The sequence below is a fragment of the Letharia lupina genome (genome assembly GCF_014066315.1).
Source record: "Letharia lupina isolate WasteWater1 chromosome Unknown contig_4, whole genome shotgun sequence".
Classification (NCBI taxonomy): domain Eukaryota; kingdom Fungi; phylum Ascomycota; class Lecanoromycetes; order Lecanorales; family Parmeliaceae; genus Letharia; species Letharia lupina.
Window position 1 is genome coordinate 961,851 of NW_023502973.1, and position 18,822 is coordinate 980,672.

The following is an 18,822-nucleotide window of genomic DNA, read 5'->3' on the forward strand; positions in this document are numbered from 1 at the left end:
AGAACAGAGGCTCAGAAGGAAAGAGGGAACTTAGGGCTGTTCTCAGCTCATGACTAGCTTGGTCGACATACCAATATCAGGTCATCGAGCGGCGCTTGGGAGTGCCTTCGGAGCTTCCCAAAAGATACTTGTAATCGCCTGAACGATCTGTGAACGTGACAATTTTTATGTTTGTAGTGCGATTCCATCCGAAGGTGCCTAGCGAGAGTACAGCAGTTTACGTGCCGCCGATGGGAGATGGCAGACGGTTCTATAGCAACCCCTGGCTCCTCCGCCAGCAAGACCCCAGCGGCCAAAGACAAAGAATGCCCCTATTGCCATCAAGCCTTTACATCATCTTCTCTCGGACGCCATCTAGATCTGTACATTAAAGACAAGAATGCAAAACCTCCGGATGATCTACACAACATTGAGGAGATCCGAAGGATGAGAGGCAATGTCACTCGACGGCAGGCGCGTGCATCGGCTGGGAAGAGAGAGGGCTCTACACCTTCGAGCTCGAAACCTACACCCTTCCGCGACCAGCGCTCGCCCTCCACTCAAAGTGGGTTTGCCAACGTCCAAAGTTCTGACGGCGCGCCGATGAGGACGGTCTTGAATAGACCGAATTGGCAATCAACAGGCGTGATCAACGATCTACCGCCTGTGTCTCGAGATATTGAACCGACTTTTGGCAGAAAACCTTCGAGGAGAAGAATATCCGTAAAAGAAGAGATGATCCACAAGCAGGATGCGCTGGAAGAGCGAGACCGAGCGCGAGCGGCTGAGTTGGCTTTGCAGGAGGTATTGGGTAGTGTGAAAGCTGCTAAGTATGCTGAATTTCAACTTGTTGCAAGAAGTATACGCTGATCTAGTCTATGTGTAGCATGCGCGCACATCCTCCTCCGCCTTTCGATTTCAACTTCTTTAGCCTTTCGTTTCCTGAGCTATGCCTGCAATGCCTCTCCGCACCTCACACACTGCTTGCCGCATCAGCAGTACCGGACCGATTTTCGTGGTCCGTTGAGGCGCCCAAACCAATCTATCATGACCTCTTACGTGAATGGCTTGGGTCCAAATTGAAGGATTGGCAGCGACAGGGCAAGTCACATCACTTTCCAAATCAGATCTTCCAGCCCAATGGAACCAATGGGCACTCACAAAATTCCGAAAGCATAGGAGAATTGGAGGAGAAATACTACCAGCATCTTACAAGCGTCTACGAGACATGGAAAGCCCTCCCAGAGAAACAAAGGCAAGAATCATGGCGTACAGAATGCGCAAAAGCATTGGCTCGTGAGCAAGAGAAAAACAAAGAAACCAAGCGCTTCCTCGAGCTGGCCGACCAAGAAATCCAGCACCTCCGCTTTCAACAGGCCCAGAGAAATCCCTACAACCACTCCATCGAATACACCCGTTTTGGCGTATCTTCCCTTCCCATTTCCCGTGAAACGACAAAACATCTCCCCGATCTTCCAAATTACGAAGCACTGCTCTCGCGTTGGCGGACACGAATCGCCCATCAACGCTCTGTACAAAACCCCTTACCTCCGCCTTCACCATGGGCAGCCGCCACACCCCCAAACCCCAACACCAACCACATAAATGGCACCCATCCATATCCTCCTCCATTTCAACGCGACGATCACCAGCAGCCGCATAATGAGCAGGATCAGGCCTCTGACGAAGATGAAGATCTGGTCGATGCGCCGGGCGATGACGACATTTCTGAGCAGCAACAGCAGCTGGGCATGGATAAAGGCATGCTGGATCCGAATTTGAGGGATGGAGGTGGGGCTGGGGATATGGATGGGGAAGGTGGGAGGGTGTTGATGGGGCTGAGGGAGGCGATGGATATGGGGCGTCGATAATGTTGTGAGGGTGATGAATAATGAGCTGCAGGATTCGGTGCAAGTTTCCGCATGAACTGCAAGGGCGACAGGCATTTTGGAATTGGTTGTGTATTTGCTTGCATTAGGTATATACCCATTTCCAGTTTGAGCATTATTGTAATGTATCTAACATGTGCCAATTCTGCCCACTTTGGTGGACATTCCATTCCGCTATATCCGAACCCTGCGTCCAAGCAGACGCGTACAGTATCGTCCTTCCTATATGCTTAAAAATAGTTCTGCTATCGCTATGCACAATTCGAAAATCATCCTCAAGTCTATACAGCTCCATGACGTCTGCCATACCCCTTCCCAATCCTCAATCCCCTATAGGCCTTGATGGAGGCAGCGACCCAGCCCCCATCAAGCCTTCATCACTCCTCTTCGTCCAGTTCCCTCCTCCCCCTGCCCCCCATGGAGAGCTGGTTCTGAATGGCGTAGATGCCGTAGCCGACGGCGGCGAGAACGACAAAGAGGACGATGATGATGATGGCGACGACGATGTTACGTTGGACCATGATGGCGGGTGTCTCGATCAGGCGGTTCGACGGAATTTGGATGCGGAGAAGTGGTAGGTTTGGGGGTTCGGCGAGGAAGCCGGAGGCTGGGAGGTGGGACTGAGGCGGAGGGTTTCTCTAGGCCGTGGCGTCCGAGAGAGAGGCTGCCTTGAGACACGGAAGTGCGGTGAGGATTGGTGAAAGCGGGAATTCGTTGCTTGGAAGGTGGGCGGGAGGCTAGCAAGCGGTGGAAGGATGGTCCGCAGGGCGAGTGGATGCTTGTTCGACTGGGTTGGTTTGCAATGAGGTTCGAAGGAGTGGTTCCCAGTGTGATGCTTAGGGAATTGATATATGAGTTCGCTGCGGCGAAGAATTTGGACAGTAGGACAAAGGACTGGCGAGGAACTTTGGAGAAAGTAAACAGATGGCGCAGTTGGGGGTATCAATGCTCAATGCTCAAATTGTGAAGTAGATGTCGTAAAGTCTTCGTGAATGGAGATGCTTGTATATAGATGAATGTGGGTACGATATAGAGAGTAGGGAAGTAAGGTAGGTGGGACGGCCAACAACGCTTGTACATGGAGAAGAGATTGGCCTCCCTAGCCATGTGTTTACTCGGCCATGGCGGGGCAACGATTAGCTAAGCTTTGCCAAGGCATCATCCCTTGGCACGCGGGTAGATGCTCTAGCGCCGTGGCGCTTCCCGGAAGACTGAAGCAGGACACGCGGATAGCTTCAACAGTTTCATGAGTACGAAACATTCTCAAAAACATTACTATAAATATACTCACATTCTGATGCATTAATGATAGGCAATTGATGTATTTGTGGACCAGTTAGATTTCTTACATCCGTTCCTTTTTCGAATTCACTTCACAGGGTTTGATACAATTTCATCAATAGGAAGCGATTTGAACTAGCAATACAACAATAGCATGCTCGAATTTGACAATGGGAGCCATTGGCTCTTTCGTGCCTTATTGTTCACCTCTACAAGTATACCTTCCTGTCTCATTGCACCGTGTGCTTCCTCTGTTACCTCGTTTTGTCTTTCTACACCACACACACTCCCCTAATCACATCAAACTTCTATCTTCAGCTCCCCTGCTTTCCACTTCTTGTATCGTCTTCTCTCGGCTGTAGCTGGTCTACATTGTAATACTCTCTCAATCTTGATTATCGATCTCTGTCTTTGCAATGGCACCTACCCAATCCACCTGTCCTCCTGTCACCACCCGCTCCGTCACCCGCAAGAACGGTGTTGCCCTCCGTTCCCTGGACGCTGGCGTCCATAAGCATTTCCAATGTATCGTTTGCGACAAGAAACATGGCTCAAGAGCTGCGCTCTCACGCCACTTCAAATCACACACCACTCGCCCCGAAGAGCTTTCGCCGTTCACTCACCCTAGCTGCTGGGACGAAGATAGCGCCACACACCCACCAAACAAACAACACATCTTTGACATGATCGTAGACGACAACGTATTCGATGCGCTTCCATCAAAGAAGCAACGGGCCATAAACACCAATATCGAGTATGCACTGGCTGGCGTCAAGAACAAGAAGCAATTGAGGCACAAAGCGGATCAGCAACGCTTGCGCCTGCTCCATTGGTGGTTCAGAGCAAACGAGAAGGCTTTGAGGGCGAGGATGGATTTTGGGCCTGAGGGACTATTCCCTCGCCAAGGTAACCTCATCCCTCTCGAACGACAAGGTCTTGCGGCTAACTCGATGGCGTGGCTCAGGAGAACGCAAGCTCCAAGATCAAGGCCAGGCACTCTACGTCGAGGGTATCACAGCGGAGGACGACAGCCTGCTCGCGCTCGCAGGCGCACCTCCGATCTCACAAGTCGAATCGCTTTCAGCGACGGAAGGCCCGATAACACAAGCAGACCAGCTGGCCTCAAATCCCGACCAACCCGCTCCCTCAGTTTCTGCACAGACTGGATTATTCGACCACGACTTCGACCGCTCGCTCGAGGGATCAGTCGTTGCGGACTTCGAGCTAGCATCGACTCGCCCGCTCACAAGCTTGCCGCTACTGTGGTGCATGAGCAACACCTTCACTCATTTTGTCAAGACCCACGGAGAAGATCTGGTCTGCGTTATAGCCCTCAAACGGGCCGCAGAGATCTATCTCCGCGGCATAGAAGCTTCTCAAGACGTCGTGAACAAGCTCAACTCGCGTTTCGACCACAAAATCATGCGCAAGTACGATGGCCTGGACGACTCCGATGACGAAGACAAGTGGGTCGCACTACTGAACAATGAGAAGCGTTTTAGAAAAGATCGAGCGTTCGTCTGGGATCGATTGGAGGAGGCCACCCATGAATACTTCAACGACTATAGCAATGGTGAGCTGCCTGTGGCGCTCGGAGCGCGTCACAGTTCTGATGCAGTCAAGGTGGTTGTGAAGGCAACGAGAGCGTTTGCATCGGTGCTGGGGGATGTACATACTTCGGCGTATGTGAAGAACTATTGGAATGGAAAGATCTAAACTTGTAAATATGGCATGAGATAGGTTGGCACAGGCAGCTGTTCACCGAGCACCAATGATCCATGTTACCAATATCTCTGTGACCCGGTATCTGTATCAACAATCGAAAATCATTCACAAGTTCTTTATTCCATAAAGAAGTGAAAGCAAACTCCGAAAGGCGAACGCTGGCTCGAAGCTCCTCGGTGACATGACTCGGTTCGCTTTACCCTCAGCCCTACGACCCTATTTATCAACTCCACCAATCGAGTCTGTGAAAACGATATCAACACTGCTCGTCAGGAAGCATGCAGCACACCATCCTTGACAGCGCAACCCCTGAAACCTGAACCGAAGCCTGCTTTGCGCACCCACCACCTCTTCGGCCAATTCACCTCTCGAAAAGTCGAAAGCCTGGTTCCGTTTTCGCTTGTCGGGGAACCGCAATCGCTACCTATGCCGTGCTCGAAGCTGCGGGACTGAGGCACACGGAGTGCGTAAGGGTTCCGGGGAAGTCTGATCGGTGCGTGTGGATCGGAAGAGAGTGTTGCTCATCAAGTTTGTGATCGCGGGACTAACAGGATGCTGAGCGACAACTTCCCCATCCGCAATTTTCTCGTTCTTGACGTCGAGTTAGGGTATCATATCCAGAAAGTCTGTCTGGTCTTTAACTGTTAGGATTCCTTCGGATTGGAGGATCAAGCAGCGAGACAACTCCTTGTTGACATTGTGATTCCGTCGATTTATTAAGGATTTGTACCCTTTCGAATGCAAACTTTTTCTTGGCACCTCGCCTGTTTGACACATCAGATGCAGACGACATGGCTTACCTCAAGGAGTGAATTCAATCTCTTGCTGACCTGGGCTCAACGAAATGGTACCTGATTGATGAGGCCCCTCGCCAGTGAAATAGAGATGCAAGAATCGAATGAAAAGAGTTATTAATTACGAATCCGAAGACAAAGGGTCACAAATCATCCGTCCCTTTCAGATTCCTCATTGGCAGGACCCACGGGAAACCCTACCTGGATAGCAGGGATGTTATACACTGTGTGCAATACGTCGACACAAGAACCAACCCGTCAATTGCAAGGACAGAGCTAAAGATGTAATTCTTCATAGCGCCGAAGACGAGATGGATATGAGCCTCGGGAAAGGGCACGACAGCCGCGTCTTCGAGTCTGACGAAATGAACTTAGCTCGGTGGTTTTGCGAAGTTGGTTATCACTTGAAACGGCCGGCATCGCAAGCATCTGGCCTACCGTTGCGTCGGACATGCGGTCTCACGCCATTGCAGGTCCAAATGATGTCGTTTCTTCTAATCTGTCAGACTTTATGTGTGGTTGGTACGACGAATTCGGCTCCCGCGTGCAGGGCGTGGGAAGGTAGGTGCTCTGCGTCACTCCGGATTAGCTGACTGATTTGCTCCATCCTCTCCTGGATCACCCAAGCAGTCCTTTCAGGACGGAATATCGAGTTCTGAACGTGACTGGAATAGTGCGAACAGAAAACAGGCAGAAGGGCACTCGATGCGGGTCTAGCATGGCTAAAAGCCTGACGGCAGAGACACTGCCGCTGGAGTGCTGGCCCAGCGATGAAGGTAGGGATGTGTATGTATCGTCTTGTATAGGAGGCAGTATCAAGTCCGGGAGAAATCACTTAAGTATATTGCAAGTCATCGGTCCTTGGTGCCAGCGCTTCTCTTTAATATAGGCCTCACAAGTGCATTTGGAATGCAACGATGGGAGTGGGCACACACATTCAAAGCAAAGTGTCACTAACCGCATCTGGGATTGTGTATCTGCGAGGTCGGGTGTCAACATGCAGGTGAACCGTGTCTGCGGCGAGTCCGGGCTGTACATGCATTCGAAGCTCAAAACCCACCCGGCGGCGATTTTTGCCAGCGGTTTGCAGCACTTACATCTCGCGTAAGCCTTCCTGCGAACCCAAACTACCCAGAGTATTTAGGTTCCGAACATTTCCCAAGGGCCTTCATCATGGACGGCCGACTCCTCCGCCTCGAACGACCGGGCTCGAACAATGGCTACTCGACCGCATCGTGGAGGATCGCGAACCACCCCGGCCTGCGCATATCCGATGCCCAGATCCCAGCCAGCCCTCCCTGCATCCTCCTCCAGCCAAGTCGCGACGTCGATCACCTGATCGACTACCTCACGAGGGTACTGAACGAGAGCTTCGGGCCAGACAATGGCTGGACGTTATGGTAATTTACGGTTTCCGGCTCCATCTGCGTGACTGACTGATGGATGGCTGCATGTGGCTGGAAGAAGTAGGTTGACTGGTAGTGTAGGCGCTTACATGCGATTGGGAGCATCGAAAGAGGTCTGGCGGAAGTGAAACGCGGTCCAGCGGGGATTCCGGACAGGGTTAATATTATCATTGTGCGGAAGAAGCTTTCGCAGGGCACGGCAATGGGAGGAGTCCATCGGCAGGTGGATGGAAGCAGATGAGCTTTGGATCTTCATCCATAAAGGGATGATGACCTTTGACACAGGCGTTTCAGAGACGGTGAAAGAGATCTCTGAGATGGAGTAAAGTAAAAGCAAAGCTCAGAGAGAGTATGCCATGATTGTAGATCAGACTTCTGTGCAGTAGAGTCATGTAGCTAAGACTTCTGGAAATGCAGCAAAAGTCATGCATAGAGGGCGACAAATCTGACTGCAGTTGTTGAAGATCTACATATCGGGCGCCCTGTGAGAAAAAGCGACAATGGTCATAAAGTCTCTCAAGTGATTGTCATCCTACGTGCAAATATAGATGCCCATGGGTGTAGTCTTCTATATTCAAGACTTTTTGACCAGAAGAGCCGATGTGCTTTGGTTGACAACGCGAAAATGAACAGAGAGGGAGCTTTCTCCTGTTGGGTTTCGAGGATCTGAAATCCCCTCTATGCATGGATTTTGCTGCATTCTCTTACTTTTACCAGGTCAGTGAGCCACAGGTAGTGATAGGATTTCGTTAACAATTAGACCGCAAGGTTGGCCGAGTGGTCTAAGGCGGTGGATTCAAGATCCACTATCGAAAAATGCGTGAGTTCAAATTTTACACCTTGCAGATGTTATTGTTTGTTTTTGCTCGTTGTTTCTAGCGGAACGACCATGGGTATGTATAGCGATAGTGTAGCAACATTTTCATTCCTTCTACACGGTGAGTCATAGCTGTCAACAGGAACCCCACAACAATGAAAGGTTGGCCGAGTGGTCTAAGGCGCCAGATCAAGGCTCTGGTATCGATAGATGCATGGGTTCGAATTCCATACCTTGCGAAAGATTTCTTTGCGTTCACTGCTTCTTTTCGATATATCAAATGGCGGATATCCTCTGCACATAACGTCCAATTTGGGCCTCTCCACTTTTTCTTGAACAAAGACCGGTCCTTCGTGAGAACGTTGTGTCCAAGGATTCTCCTTTTGCATCTATGCATGCCGCCGGCTCATTGCTGCTGCTGCTTTCGCTTTGTTGAGATCCAACATAAGTAGCCAGGCATGCTTCTCCATTGATCTGCAACTCCCGTCATCCCCTTCCAACGCGTACAACCACCATGGACCAAACCACCGAAGCAGAATGCGTTCGCTTTGAACGGATCCATTCAGGTGACAGATCCTCCGACCAATGGCGACTCATGACCAGGTCACTAGGGCTGGACATGGACGTGCGCAGCCTTCCAAGCACTCCTCTCCTCTCACACATCGACGGGGAACCTGCGATCAACCGCTGTCGCGACGAAGTAATCGATCGGCTGAGTGATATCATGACCAAGAGCTTTACCACGTTCGACGCCCCGAGGGATTGGACTGCTTGGTATGACACTACGAGAGATTGGACGATTCCTCATACACAACGCTAACTGAGTTGCTAGGCGTTTGTACTCAGTGGAAGGGTGGGGATTGGTCGCGCTGCCCAGATCCATACAGCGAAGCTCATCATGACCCGGAGGAGGATCGTTCCGGTGGAGAGCAAGGCGCGACAACGACCCGGAAGGAGGTCGTTCTTGGGGGGATCATGGGGTAGGAGGTGACAATGAAATGGGATGCCAGAGAGCGCAAGGCGAGCATTGCGCGTTTCGAATGTACCTCGAGTTGCAGGTGGTGTGTCAAACGGCCGTATCGTTCGTCAAAATTGCAGGTCAAGCCCATAGATTCATGTCAAGCATCAACTTGGAGAAGCACCTTTGCCCTATCTGAATACTGCCCGAGACCGATTTTTCAACAAATGTCCCACTCCGTTGGAGCAGAGAATATCTTGTTGCCATGCTTTGAATCCATAGCCCTTTAAGACAAGCACGTATCTACTAAAGCCATAAGCTTCTGCTGACCGAGACTTGAGTCTGTGGAAATCGTGATGCAAAGGTGTGGCAAATAGCTTCAGATATCACCATCATGGTCCAAGTCTGAATCTATTGTCGAAGCAATGACAACTTTTAGCAGCCTTGGTTGCCAAGTGGAAGGAGTTGAGCTACTCCACCCATGCTTGCAAAGCTTGTGGGCGCCCTCTGCAAGCAGACAAGTTTATATAATCCCAAATCTGCCAGGTCTTGTCTGATCACGGCGGGTCAATGTATAGTAGTTTGGTCCTTTTCGCTCAACCGTCGATCACGGCTTTCTTAGTTTTTCACCGAACCACTGCCCTATCTCAAGCATATGCTTCTCGTCCCACAACCCAATGCCCTCCCTTTCCTCAACCTCAAAATTCCTTCTAACAATGGGCTTCGCATCGGCTGTCCTTTCGACTTCCGAGCGTCTGAAGCTCTTTCGCATCAGTTCAACGAGGTCTACCCCTTGATCCTTGAACTCGCAATCCTTCCCTAACACCACTCTTGTCCAAGGTAACATCAGATTCGAGCCCGCTGGTGGATATTTGCGAGCCGAAAGACGCTTCTTGGCAGGCGGTAAGAAAAAATTCTCATCCTCCGGACCACCGTTGAGAAGGCTTTCTTCAGTAGATGTAGCAGCCTGGTTCGGGATCTCAGAACTCGGTGTGCGGAAAAACAGCAGCGGACTAGCAAATGGGTCGAAATATCTTTCTGCTTTCGAGAAGAAAGCTTCTCGGATATCGCAGAGGCCATTGACAGAAAGAGACTCATTGTTAGCGCCTCCGGGAAAACCACGAACTTTGCGGAAGAGTCCTGCTTGGGGAGCGTTTCGTCTCGCAAAGCTTGGGGTCAACGCAGTCCAATCAAGGATTGGGTTTCCGACTGCCAGAGCGCTGATGCCTTGGGGCTCTAGCTCTGCAGGCGTATAGAAGCACTCTGTCAGAGCCAGCATCGTAGCTAGGCTTCCCCCAGCCAGCTCGCCGCATACACCGATCTTCGAGGGTTTGGTGGTCATCCTCAGTCCTTTATAACCTGTATGAATACCGCGGGCAAGGTTCGCTCGAGTCCAATCATAACCTGCGAGTACCTAGACATTGCATTTAACTCCACGTCTTTCCGTAAAGCATCCAAAGTACCGACCATATGTATAGGAAGTGGATAGCCATTCTGTGTCGAGAGCCTATAATTTATCTCAACAGCAGTGGCATTTGCGCCAACGGCGAGATCTTTGAGATGAGATTCACACTGCGTCGGCGTAGGAATGCCGCGCCTCAGGAAGATGATGATGGGGCTATTACTTTCTGGCCTGGGAGGATAGCGAATGCTGCAAAGGTATCAGCAAGGCTATAAAGCGTTCATGTTTAGATGTGACGAGTTCGCCTACCGTAATTCGACTTGCTTACCAATACCAAGTTTGATCTTGACATGGGTTTCGTCGTCTATGGTCTTGATAATGGGGATATTGTAGGAGTGGTATTGATTTCGGCCTACGCTGGCCAATATTCCTCCGGCAGGTTGTAACCTGAAAATGGCAACAGCATTGCTGATCAAGCTTCTCATTTCAGCCAAAGCTAAAGGAGCGAAGTGAGTTGGTGAAGGAGCAGGTGGAGGATCGGGCAAAAGACCCCTGGGCAGGCGCTGCCGAATATTTGCCAGTGCTATCTCCGGCCGACTTCGGGGATTATTCTACTACCAAGCGTGCAGCTTACTTACCCTGCGCCAGGGGTGACAGAAGTCTGAATACCGAGGTTTACCCGGCTACCTGTAGGCTTCCCATCAAAAGAACATCCCCCTGGTCCTGCGTTGTTTCTTTCGACATTCTTTGCCTGTTTTTGGAAACCTACTGCTGGCATTCGTTTTCGTTGATCTTCCCGTACAAATATCGTTACTCTGCGGCAAAACTATAAAGTGTATCGCTCGAAAACAATTTTGGCAGCTGCAAAAGGACAGTGAAGATTTCTTCGACACACTCTGCTGACGACTCCATCGGTATGGCACCCGTAATCCACTGCGTCAGGCACGCTCAGGGTAAGACTCCAAGACCACATAGGGCGTAAGTCTCCTTGGCTGACTCAACAGGCTATCACAACCTCTCCGTGGCTAATCACAGTTTACCGGACCCATCCCTGACTCCATTCGGGGAAGAACAATGCCACAAATTCGCCCAAGACTTCCCCTACTATCAATCAATCGGTGCCATAGTCGCCTCGCCCCTCCGTCGAGCTATCTACACCGCCTTGTACGGCTTCAAACCCCTGATAGAGAAGGGCATGTCCGTCATCGCTCTCCCAGAAGTGTGCGACTGGGAACGGGCCACCCTCCGCGAGTGCTGTTGAGAAGAGAGCGAGGGAGGCGAGACAATGGTTGAAGGCTAGACCGGAAGCCGAGATTGTGGTTGTTACCCATGGTGGCTTCCTTCACTACTTTACCGAAGACTGGATTCGTACATTCCGGAGTAATTCCTCCCTTTTCAATGCCGAGTTCTGAGTTGCAAGACATATTTCGGGAGCAAACGGCTCTTCCTACTCCCGAGACTTGTCTTGCGAGTCTGAGTTTTGCCTTGAACTGCAACGCTGACTCCGAAATGTGCGCAGTCGGACTTCGACAAGGCCATGGGTACGTATGGACGCTGGAAAATTGATGGAAGGACGAGGCTAACAATTACTAAGGTACGGATTGGAAAAACGTCGAACTCAGGTCCTACGAATTTGCCAACGAAGACGGCGAAAACGCCTCATTGGTCGAAACGAAGGATTCCAGAGAATCGAGACGCGGCAGCGAGATACCCTTGACGAAAGAGGAACGTTTGAATCTACGAGCGACAGCAAAGAAGACCAAGGATGGCGATTTCCATCCTGTACAGGCGGTACAAGCGAAGGTGTGATGACATGTGAGTGTTACTATGACTGCTTTCTTACCGTGCCATAGAAAAGGCTTTGCAGAGTGATGACGAGAGAGGATGGATTGGAGCATATTGAGAGATCTGAATTGATGTAGATGAGAAACGTGATAGAGCATGGAGCATGGAACATGGAGCATAGGGAATAGAGCGTAGACGCTGCAAAGCCTTTCATACAACATGATTAGACGCAAAAAAAGACTAATTTCCAAACAACAGATTTCATGATGCCAGTAATTGTGCGATGATCATGTACAGTACTCGCGTGTGCTTTTCATACCACGATATTCCCCTTTCGGCCGTCGAACTCTACCTACCATGCAAACCCCGAAGCCGAAGACTTTTGATCTTTCCAGCCATTCGTGTCAAAGAGAGATCACTCATTTCCAAAAACCAAAGACGTCAAAGCTTCCCAATGACCAGGGATTACCCTTGGACAAAGGTTTCCGTGGTCCATCCGTACTTCCTAAACAGCCTACCGCTATAACGTCGCAGAAGGTCAAACCGTATTTCGTTCCCGGGATGAGGCTCATGGAAAATGATGGAAGATTCCGGCTTCCATGCCGGTTCGAAAAGCGACGCCGAGCCGTCAAGAGACTTGATGCTGAAATCAAGCTTCTGCATCGCAGACACAAAGTCCTTCCACGAGACTTTGGCTCCGATTCGATCCTGGACGTCGGCTGGAAAGAACTTGCGCATGGTTTTGTAGGGTTCCTTCGCCAGCTCGAACACCTGTGCCTGAGGCTCAGCCGTAACTTCTGCCGCTGGCTCTCCAGCCGCGCCGAGGTCCGGTGGAGGGTTGGCCACACCGCGCGTCTTGACTTTCTCCTTCGGTCGTGCGGCAAGTGGTGTGCTGCTTTCTGCTTCCGTTTGGAACGTCCGTAAAGCCTCAATTTCCTCCGGTGTTGGTTGTGGGGTCGCCTTCTTTTTTTGTTTTGGGCGGACTACTGCCGGCTGCCAGGTACCAGTACGCTCAATTTCACGCTCAGAAATCCTGTCTCCCATGAAGCCATTGAGTGTCTTCCCGCAAGTCTTTGTGAAGTGCTGATCTACCTGCTGCCAGAATGTGTCAAGCATCGTCTCTTCCGCGCGAAGTCTGTCAACGGTCTTTTGTGTTCTTCTCGCATTTGCAGGGTAGTCGAAATCCTGGGCTGGTGTCACAAATTGATCGAGGCTGACGCCCTCCATCTGCTTCTGAATCACGGCGATGATTTTGATGCGCGACTCCACATCGGCAAGAGACAAGTCAAGATCCATCGGGAGCTGAATTCGAGGTTGATGGCAACTCAACCGCGCATGGATCTCCCCAAGTGCGGCTGTCTCTGACAATGTCTTCGCAACCTCGGTGGTGATGAGGCCTTTCTGTCTCTTGTCCTTGCGCATGATCCGTTCTACATCGTCCAGGATGTTTGGGACGCCCATCAGCGCTGTACGCTCAGGATTCATGAGGTCATAAACCATCCCTATGATGGGCGGAATCTCCATGTCCTTCCGAGGAAGATAAGCAACACTACCGTCGTTCTTGCGGGTGCGGTCAAAGTACTCTCGTATTGGCTCACTCATTGGTAAGACCTTTCGCAGGTCCTCCAAAGGGTATTTTGTTAGCTTGTCTATTACGAGCACAAAACTCGCAAGCGCCTCTTGGTATTTGTCCGGTAGTGGCTCGACGGGCGATGTCGCGATTCCCATGTGCAATCTTTCGAGCTTCTGCAGGTCCTCTAAGATAATATCCCATATTATCAGATACTTGTATGCGGCATGAATGATATTGCCACAAGCTGTTTGCAGAATTTTACCCTTCAGCGTTGTGACATCCACGCTGTACACCCTTTCGAAGACGTATAGGGTCATTTGGTAACGGTGTTGCAAGACATTCTGAAAATAAGACGGGTCTTCTCTTAGAGCCCCTACGCAGATTTCGGAGTCAGCATGAGTCTTTTGAGACAAAGACCTCGAGGTATAGGACAGATCCAAGAAGTACATAGAGCGCTTTGCTCCTGAAAATAGTCTTGGAACCCAGTCCCTGGTACCAGAGGAGAGGAGTTACTTGAAAGTACACGTACAGATCTCATCTTCAGCTTCGTCCTTTTTGGCAGTAGCCAGCTTTCGAAGGTATTCAAGAGAGAAATGCTGAGGTTGGCGATAGGGCGCTTTGGTGTTGACTTCCACCGTTGATTCTGATGGAGATGTCTCATCGTCAATGATGAGCCCAGCATGAATAGGTTTGACTGATGCTTCAGCCTCCTGAGCCTGAGCATCGGTTCCAGCGGTGGGCGCAGCTTGCGCACGGTCAATCGTTGCTCCCGCTTTCACACCTCGCATGAGATCCGTGCATGTAATCAAAAACTGCAGCGTCCTATCCTGTATCTCAAGCACAATCAACCCTTCGCTGGGATTGAAGCCTGTGCCCATAAGAAGACTCTGGATAGAACTCGAGTCCGCCTTCCAAGAGACGATATCTCCATAGGCTTCTTGTGTCATTTGACCGCTCAGCTGATGGCAATATTCGAGTCAGCAATGCCTATTCGAGAATGGACTTGAGCCTTGAAATATGTCTACAGAGTACACTTTGGCAGCACATGTCTCTAGATTCATCGGTTGGTGTTGAAAGCAAGAACAGCAAAGACTGGGCTCCGGGAGTACGTACCATCATGGTGTACCCCGTACACGTCATTATTTTGACGGCATCGGCTGAAGCAGCCATCCGTATTTGCTGCGAATCCGACCAGGCAAAGGCTTCTGGGTCGTTACGCGTTCGGGACTCGATGAACAGCAGTAGGTTTTTCGACTTGCCAAGATCTTCAAGGTTGATGTGGGGCATGAGATAGGCACTTTTGTGTTTGGTCCCATCCCTTTTACGCTCCAGGCCCCACAAAGATCGTTGTTGCCTAAGTGCGACGAAATCTGGCCTATGTACTAGGGGTATATCTATCGAGATTTCGAAGTTAGCATTTCCATCTGAAGGCGGTCTTTGAGTCCCACAATAGTCCTTGGTGGTCTGATACTCTGAAATTATCTCTTTGCAACTCCCTCTTCTGCCTAGGCAAGGGAACAACGGCTGAGAAAATTGGCTCACCTGGCCATGCGGTTAGGAGTAACTTTCTCCGCCTATCAGGGTTCCGGTTCCGCCATCGATGCTTTAGATCACGACCATGTTCCGCAAAGATGGAGCCCAATCTTTGATGGTTGGCGAAGATGGTTCGAGTCCGCTTTGAAGCTTCTAGCTGAATGTCACGGAGGGCTGTGCCATGTTCCTTGTCCGATTCCTCTTGGGTGGTCACTAGGAGACGTTCTAACGCTGGGGCCAGTACTTGAAGCGTTGCTGCGTACTGAACCTCTTCTGTGCTGCGCTTTGGATCCAAAGCCAAAATGGAATTTATCAGTTGAGAGATCTCTTCTTGGGTCTGCTTGGCATTTGGGATTAGAAGCAGTTTTGCTCTGGAACGAGAGTCCATCTTTGTAGCTTGTGTGGAAATCAAGGATCATAGACTGAGGGAATTTTTAAACCCAAGCAGTATGTGTGAGAAAACTTACCCATACTTATATGGCCCAACATCTTCAACGGAGATTGTGTTCACGCAAAGTGGGGAACATTGGGAGATGATGTGTTAACCTGATCACTGAGAGAGCCAATGACGGCATGTTTCCTACAGTATCCAGCAACATGTTCGCTGCAATGTTGTGTGTTGACTACCACAGACTGGATGCATGCCGGGATTGCATTCACACAAAGCGGGGAAAACCAATAGATAATCCAGTTACCCGGTCACCAAAAGAGTTAAAGCCAGAAGTTTGCCTGCAGCTCCTGGGTTGAATACCACGGAATGAACATATGCCGAGATTGCTTGTAATCTGCTTCCTGTCAAGGCTGGCAGCACAATAGTGGTAAGGCTGTGAGCGAGATTAAGTCACTAGACTGGACAGTGGCAACATGTCTTGGATTGAGCCGAAAAAATGATATGAAAAGCCGACTGGATACTAATGACATGGTTCATAGACCAAATAGAAGCAATAGCCCAGGCATCCTTCTTCCTTTCTCTATTTTTATATATTGGTCACTGTTCTCCCCGTCACTAGTGACGTTCTTGTTTTCAAGTATTAGCAGATATCCTCATGCCTTATAGATGTACTGCATTTACGTTGTGAAGATTGGACGAGAGCCCTTCATATCTGCAATTGCTTGTCAAACTCATTATTGCTTGTCAAACCCAAACTCATTTGTGATAAGAGGGGAAGAGTTTGTAACGTCAAGCCAGGACAATGTGTCAGGCCCAGATATCTGTGAGCCAAACGGCAGACTAGTGAGCGATGATACCAGCGACTCGTAATCAAATTAGGGTGCTGAATAGCTCTGGGCCAAAGTTTCTCAAAGATTGGAAAAACGTCCTTCTTGTCGTTAACACTCAGGGAAAGCAATCCTCCGCTTTCGTTGAAGGGGGTTTTATGAGCGTATTCTCATAGCTCTGCTCCCGGCAGCATGAAAATGGCCCGTTCAGATATCACCTGCCCTCATAAATCGAATGGTCAGCTGGCAGATGGGCTGTTAATTTGGATGGGACTGTAGCCGCTCTCATTGCAGCAGCAATATGGAGATCTCATGCTCAGAGCAAAAGCAAAAATGTAGATAAAAGTGCCGAATGGTTGTATTGAAGGAGACGCTGAGTAACAAGAGACATGGCGTGTCAATATGTGGCGAAACCTGGGGGTCAGGGTGGGCTGTCTGCGAGGCCACCATCTACTGAAACCTCATCTGTGCTTTCATGTATTTAAGATAACATACAATGCTGCGATCACATAAGCTTTAACCAAACAAGTTGACGGAGCTGTAGGAGCAGTGACCCAAGCAGAATGGATTCTTTGAGAGGTTGTAGCTAGCTGGCGTCAGATATGGACCGGATTCTCAAGTCACTTTTCCAGCGCAGATCCAACATCACTTATGAGGCTAGAATGGCAATTCTTACAAAGCACGAAGAGAGCAATGGAATAAAGGTTTGACGAGGTGATGAGTAGTCGTCCATTGAATTTTGGGTGGTCGTATTATGTATTACCATAACTTTCACTCTACCGAACCCTAAAAGTGCGTCATTTCTCTTGGCACCGCCGACTTACGCGCGGAGTTGTTGGCGGAGCATACTGGTCATAAACTCACGAGCACACCCTCCTCCACTCTCGTTAAGAAACAACCAGCTTGATATCTCAGAGGCATTGATTCGGCGGAGAAAATGCCATTTGGAATCAACAATCCATTTCCTACTTCTGTAGCCAGCGAGTGCAAGAAAGCGGGAAAGGTGATCTCGTGGCACCTCGGTACTCATCAGGCCATCGCTCACTGACTTTGCATTGACAGGTCCTCGCATCTTTCATAGACCCACGGCAATCTTTTGGCCCAGACAAGGTTATACCACCTCAAATCTTAGCCAATGCAAAGGTATGAGACCTCGTCCCCAGCTGATGTGAAGCCGCACTCTGATAGATCACACTAGGGTCTTGCTATCATCACAGTCCTCAAAGCCGGCTTCCTAGGCTCAGGTCGTTTCGGTTCCGGAATTGTCATCGCCCGTCTCTCGGATGGTACCTGGTCAGCGCCGTCAGCCATTGCGACAGGCGGCGGTGGCTTCGGTGGACAAATAGGATTCGAGCTCACAGACTTCGTCTTCATTCTAAACGATGCAGCTGCCGTTCGCACATTCTCTCAGAAAGGTTCACTCACGCTCGGCGGCAATGTGTCCATCGCCGCAGGACCCATTGGACGCAATGCAGAAGCTGCAGGAGCAGCCAGCTTGAAGGGTGTGGCAGGGGTGTTCTCGTACTCGAAAACAAAGGGTCTCTTCGCTGGTGTCAGTCTGGAAGGAAGTGTCCTGATCGAACGTCGCGACGCAAACGAGAAACTCTACAACAGCCGCATCACGGCAAGCCAGTTGCTTGAGGGCGGTGTCCGCCCTCCTCCAGCCGCAGAACCTCTCATGCGGGTTTTGAACTCCAGAGTCTTCGCCGGAGTATCGCCATCATCTTCAGACGCTATGTACAACGACATCCCCATCTATGATGACAGTCACGACAACGTCGTCTGGCAAGGCGGTTCAGGCCGTGGCTACAATGAAGGCGTGCGCACAAATCGCACCGGATCTATGGCAAACGACTACGAATACAACGAGGCTCCGAAACGGGCCAGTACCTGGAACGATGATGTCTATGATCGGCCACCCAATAGCGGAGGTCGAAGCCGGACCAACACTGTGGGAGAGGACTATTCGTACAGCGACTCACCGAAGCCTGGCAGACCTACGGCGCCGAAGCCGAAGTTCACACCAAAGCCGATGGCGGGAGCGATGGGGAAGGATCAGGCCATTGCGCTGTTCACCTTTGATGCGGATCAGGCTGGTGACCTAGCCTTCAAGAAAGGAGAGATTATTACGATCACAAAAAGAACGGAGAATGCATCGGACTGGTGGACGGGGACAATTGGGAACAGGACGGGGATCTTTCCTAGGTGGGTGACCTGCTCGATTCTTTCCCATGAATATACCAAACTAACGTTTGATAGCAATTACGTGGAAGCTGTCTAGCATGAGCCATCCGGCCTAATGATACCCGTAAATCTGCAATCTGGTTCATTGTCACCGCACGCGATTAGCAAGCGATGGAGTTTGGTTTGGAGATCTTCCACTTCCGCGAGGATCGTTGTGCATCTGTCTCAATTCCTAGTATCTCAACATTAGGTGTCGTTGTAAATAACCCAGCGATACT

At 50.3% G+C, this 18,822-nt stretch overlaps 7 protein-coding genes and 2 non-coding genes across 9 annotated transcripts; 7 read left to right on the top strand and 2 right to left on the bottom strand.

Moving 5' to 3' along the window:
- Positions 1–237: 237 nt before the first annotated feature.
- On the top strand, positions 238–2,446 carry HO133_007869 (uncharacterized protein; the record flags this gene model as incomplete). Its single annotated transcript, XM_037298739.1, has 3 exons — positions 238–809; positions 866–1,797; positions 2,205–2,446. 3 exons carry the CDS (start codon positions 238–240, stop codon positions 2,444–2,446), a joined length of 1,746 nt encoding a protein of 581 aa, XP_037156075.1.
- Positions 2,447–3,565: 1,119 nt separating this feature from the next.
- On the top strand, positions 3,566–4,865 carry HO133_007870 (uncharacterized protein; the record flags this gene model as incomplete). The annotated part of the gene is made up of 2 exons (XM_037298740.1): positions 3,566–4,055; positions 4,114–4,865. 2 exons carry the CDS (start codon positions 3,566–3,568, stop codon positions 4,863–4,865), a joined length of 1,242 nt encoding a protein of 413 aa, XP_037156076.1.
- Positions 4,866–6,841: 1,976 nt separating this feature from the next.
- Positions 6,842–7,400, top strand: HO133_007871 (uncharacterized protein; the record flags this gene model as incomplete). Its single annotated transcript, XM_037298741.1, has 2 exons — positions 6,842–7,068; positions 7,268–7,400. The coding sequence occupies 2 exons, from the start codon at positions 6,842–6,844 to the stop codon at positions 7,398–7,400; spliced, it is 360 nt and encodes a 119-aa protein (XP_037156077.1).
- A 437-nt stretch (positions 7,401–7,837) lies between these two features.
- HO133_007872 lies at positions 7,838–7,919 on the top strand. The gene has a single exon. It is a non-coding gene; the product is annotated as a tRNA-Leu (tRNA).
- A 129-nt stretch (positions 7,920–8,048) lies between these two features.
- HO133_007873 lies at positions 8,049–8,130 on the top strand. The gene has a single exon. It is a non-coding gene; the product is annotated as a tRNA-Leu (tRNA).
- Positions 8,131–9,456: 1,326 nt separating this feature from the next.
- HO133_007874 (uncharacterized protein) lies at positions 9,457–10,736 on the bottom strand (the record flags this gene model as incomplete). Its single annotated transcript, XM_037298742.1, has 3 exons — positions 9,457–10,263; positions 10,317–10,500; positions 10,561–10,736. The coding sequence occupies 3 exons, from the start codon at positions 10,734–10,736 to the stop codon at positions 9,457–9,459; spliced, it is 1,167 nt and encodes a 388-aa protein (XP_037156078.1).
- Positions 10,737–11,167: 431 nt separating this feature from the next.
- HO133_007875 (uncharacterized protein) lies at positions 11,168–12,060 on the top strand (the record flags this gene model as incomplete). The annotated part of the gene is made up of 4 exons (XM_037298743.1): positions 11,168–11,204; positions 11,256–11,470; positions 11,771–11,792; positions 11,846–12,060. 4 exons carry the CDS (start codon positions 11,168–11,170, stop codon positions 12,058–12,060), a joined length of 489 nt encoding a protein of 162 aa, XP_037156079.1.
- A 441-nt stretch (positions 12,061–12,501) lies between these two features.
- On the bottom strand, positions 12,502–15,530 carry HO133_007876 (uncharacterized protein; the record flags this gene model as incomplete). The annotated part of the gene is made up of 4 exons (XM_037298744.1): positions 12,502–13,982; positions 14,139–14,568; positions 14,723–15,081; positions 15,152–15,530. The coding sequence occupies 4 exons, from the start codon at positions 15,528–15,530 to the stop codon at positions 12,502–12,504; spliced, it is 2,649 nt and encodes an 882-aa protein (XP_037156080.1).
- A 1,767-nt stretch (positions 15,531–17,297) lies between these two features.
- Positions 17,298–18,641, top strand: HO133_007877 (uncharacterized protein; the record flags this gene model as incomplete). Its single annotated transcript, XM_037298745.1, has 3 exons — positions 17,298–17,363; positions 17,423–17,503; positions 17,559–18,641. 3 exons carry the CDS (start codon positions 17,298–17,300, stop codon positions 18,639–18,641), a joined length of 1,230 nt encoding a protein of 409 aa, XP_037156081.1.
- Between the last annotated feature and the right edge of the window lie 181 nt (positions 18,642–18,822).